This window comes from Silene latifolia, chromosome 1 (assembly GCF_048544455.1).
Source record: "Silene latifolia isolate original U9 population chromosome 1, ASM4854445v1, whole genome shotgun sequence".
NCBI lineage: Eukaryota > Viridiplantae > Streptophyta > Magnoliopsida > Caryophyllales > Caryophyllaceae > Silene > Silene latifolia.
Window position 1 is genome coordinate 162668817 of NC_133526.1, and position 4337 is coordinate 162673153.

The 4337-nt window shown below is 40.4% G+C and overlaps 1 protein-coding gene across 1 annotated transcript; it reads right to left on the reverse strand.

The window, feature by feature from the left end:
* Window positions 1-312: 312 nt before the first annotated feature.
* LOC141586397 (uncharacterized) lies at window positions 313-1473 on the reverse strand. Its single transcript, XM_074407612.1, has one exon. It carries the CDS (start codon window positions 1471-1473, stop codon window positions 313-315), a length of 1161 nt encoding a protein of 386 aa, XP_074263713.1.
* Between the last annotated feature and the right edge of the window lie 2864 nt (window positions 1474-4337).

Consider the following 4337-nt stretch of genomic DNA (forward strand, 5'->3'; position numbering starts at 1 on the left):
TGCACATTCATGACATTCAATTTCTTGTTAAATGCACATATTCGGGTTTGTGGTTGGTGTCACATGCAGGGAGGTGTTTGCAAATTCCCCTTTCCTTATACTTTTCACCCATTTAGCTCCAAATTAGCCAAAACTTGCCTTTTTGACCCATTAGCTACATTCCAAATTAAGCCTGCCTAGTCAAGCTAGTTTTTTTTTTTTTTTTTTTTTTTTTGGTGAAATGTGAAAATTATATTAATAATTACAAATTTACAGTACAAAATCACCAAGTGCAAGAGCATTGATATCGACAGAAAATAAAACTAGCTAGAATTACATCCAAGGCATCCAATGCAAACGTTGAAATTTAGACGTCCATTTCCATGCTTGTCCTCTACTCTTCACCACAGCAGCAGCATTATTAACCGCAAACTTTGGATGAACCATTTTGTTGTCCACTCTGCAAATGTTGCGGGCAGTCCATATTTGATAAACCATAGCCATGATAGCAGTGATAACGATATGTTTTTTCATCAAGGATCGACACCTCCACCTTATGCACCAGTTCAGAATATCAGTATTAGGGAGAGTAATATTCAACCAATCTGCCAGCAGCCTCCAGCAGCAAGCACTAAATCTACACTTATAGAGCAAATGATTATGATCCTCCAAATGATCTAAGCACATATCACAATATCCATCTGAAATGATGTTAAATCTGAGTAACCTATCCTTTGTTAACAGACGGCATTGAATAGCCAGCCAACCTATGATGGAGTGCTTGGGAAGGTTAAGCCTGTTCCAGATAACAGGATACCATGATACAGGTAAAGGATTACCCTGCAACCAAGTATACCCAACCGAAACAGTATAAACCCCAGCATTAGTACTCCATTTGCCTTGACAATACCCAGGTTTAAGTATATCTTTGACTTGGCAAATTTTCCTCCAAGTCCAACTGGAACTAACCGTAGGTGAATAATCCAACCAGTTTTGGCCTTTGATGTACATGTGATTAACCCATCTAATCCATAAATGATCAGTTTTCTCAGCTAACCACCATACATAATTGCCTAACATAGCCATGTTCCAGTTTTTTCCATTAACAATGCCAAGACCTCCATACTTTTTTGCTGTACAGACTCTATCCCAAGCAACTGGTGGTGTCTTGTGGAACTCATCAGACCCACACCATAGGTAGTTCCTGCATATGTGGTTAATCCTGTCCATCACAGTAGCAGGTATGATAAAAATACGAGTCCAAAAACTATGAAGTTGAGACAAAACAGCCTGAACCAGAACAAGCATGCCCGCATAACTTAACTTTCTGGCACCCCAACCACGAATTCTCAGCACAATCTTCTCAACTAGCCTAGAACAATCACCCACTGCCATTCTTTTATACGAGATTGGTATACCAAGGTATCTGAAAGGAAACTGGCCCTCTTTGAACCCAGATACACTTAAGACATACTGAACATCATCACTGCGCATACCATTGAAGTAAATATCAGACTTCTCACGATTAATCACCAACCCTGATGCTGTAGAGAAGGTGGCAAATGCTTAAAGTATAGTAATAATGGATGCCTTGTCTCCCTTGCAGAACATTAGAAGATCATCTGCAAAGCACAGGTGATTCAGTCTAAGTGCTCTACAGAGGGGATGATAAGTAAACTCCATGGTATTAGTAACAGAACCCATTATCCGGCTGAGATACTCCATGCAAATAGTAAATAGCATAGGGGACATAGGATCACCTTGCCGAATCCCTCTCCTTCCTTGAAAATACCCAAAGTTAGAACCATTAAGAGACAAGATATACCAAGGAGTAGTAACACACTCCATTATCCAATGTACCATTTGATCAGGGAATTTAAGAGCCTTCAGCATCAGCTTGATAAACTCCCACTCAATAGAATCGTATGCCTTTTTTAGATCCACCTTCATCATACATCTAGGAGAACAAGCCTTCCTTTTGTACAATCTAACCAGGTCATGGCAAATGAGGATATTATCAACAATATCCCGTCCTTTAAGAAAAGCACTCTGAGTCTCACTGATAATGTCAGGTAAAACTGTGGCAAGTCTAGTGCAAATCACTTTATAAATGATTTTATAGACCACATTGCAACACGCAATGGGTCTAAAATCCACCACAGTATTAGGCCTGGTCTTCTTAGGAATAAGAGTTATAGTAGTGGAGTTGATCTGCTTGAGCATTTTTCCTGAAGAGAAAAACTCCTGCACCGCTCCAATAATATCAGTCCCAGTAATATCAAAAGAATCTCTAAAGAATTGAGAGGAGAATCCATCAGGCCCAGGTGCTTTGTTGGCAGGGATGGAATAAAGAGCATCCTTGATTTCCTTTTCAATTACAGTTGAGGTAAGAATATGACAGTGATCACTAGTTACCAATTTCCCCAATTGAACAGTGCCCTTATGAACCATAGTTACCCTTCTGTTAGATCCCAATAAGGTCTTGTAATAATTTATAAAAGGCTCCTCAATTGCAGCCGGAGTAGTATGATTGTTACCCTCCATATCATGGATCCCCAAAATCCTATTCTGCATCCTCCTTGCCTTGATAGCACTATGGAAATAGTGTGTATTATCATCTCCTTCACTGAGCCATAGAACTTTGGCTTTCTGGGACATAAAACTTCTCAGTGCAGCCTCCCTATCTCTGTAAAGGTCAGAAGCCTCCTTCACTAGCTGTTGAAGCCCAATGTTAGTAGGATCAAGGTGCAGCTGACCTTGCACACTATGCAGGTGAAGCAAGGCCACCTTTGTAGAAGTTTCAATACCAGCATAAGCTTCAGAGTTCAGCTCCTTCAGAGGTTTCTTAAGCATTTTCAACTTTTTAGCCACCTGAAACATTTTAAACCCATACAAAGGAGTACTCCAAACGTCTTGAATAATTTTCAGAAACCCAGGATCCTTGCCCCACATATTAAAGTATTTGAAATTGCTCTTTTTCCTAGCAATATCAGGGTTCATTGTCATTGTACAAGGACAATGATCAAATAAACCTTCAGGGTGAAACATAGTAATGGTGTTAGGAAAATGAAGGAGCCACTCATCAGTCACTAGGGCTCTATCAATTCTGCTAAATTTCAGGTCCCCAACCTCCTGTTTATTGGTCCAAGTGAAAAAGGCACCCTGAGCAGGGATGTCATTCAACCCACACATATCCACACACTCCTGAAACTCCCTCACTTCAGTAGTAGAAACTTCAGAACCTATTCTTTCAGTAATTGCCAACACATTATTGAAATCTCCCATGACAACCCATGGCCCATTAATAAAACTCTTCATAGTTTTTATAGAATGCCATAAGGTAGCACGATCACTCAGCCTATTGAACCCATACACCATTGACATCCACCAAACAGCACTTGTAGGAAGGTAAGTGACTTTAGTATGGATCACCTGAGCCTCACTCCCTAACACAACAACATCATAGTTACCAGCATCCCAAATAATCCAAATACGACCACCCTCATGACTCTCATTATTATGCACCATATTCCATTGAGACCCAATGCTCTGATGCACTTTATTGATAGCAGTTGTTCTTACTCTAGTTTCTAAAAAACCAAAAACTCCAATATTATTAGAATGTAAAAACCATCTAATGTCCTTATGTTTATGTACACTATTTAGACCCCACACATTCCAAAACCCTATGCTACCCATTCTCAATTAAAGTGCTAGGGCCAGCCACATCCTCCTCTACCACTTTCCTATACTGAACTGATTGTTCCAATACTTCCAGAAAAGTTCTTCTCCCATTGCCAGTACTCATACCACCCTGCCTTGAAAATTTAGTAAGCACCCTTATAGGTGAAAATGGAGTAAAAGTAGTTGGTTGTGGAGTAACTAAACCTCTGGAAAGAACAGGCTTAGAATGAGGCTGCACAACTAACTGCCTGACTGGGGGGTTTGGTGCAGGTGGAGTAGGTACAGCAACAGGTTGCTGCACCCTTTCTTTAGGCACCCACACTTTCCTTAGAGGTCTAAGCTGTTGTTTCTTCATGCAATCTCGCGCCACATGTCCAACTCCTTTACAGTCAGAACAAATCGTTGGTCTCCATTCATAATGAACAATTTGCCTGTGAGTAACATCTAATTCATCAGTAAATTTAACCACATCAGGCAAATCTCCACCCATTTTAACCTCAACCATAACTCTCGCATGACCAATAAATGTTTTTAATTGAGTATTACTGTCACAACGCACTGGCTTCCCTACCAATCCCGCAATCTTCATCAACGCATTCCCCCAAAACTTCAGAGGAAGGCCATAGAATCGAACCCATATAGGTACCATATCAACAGCCTCACGAACCAATTTA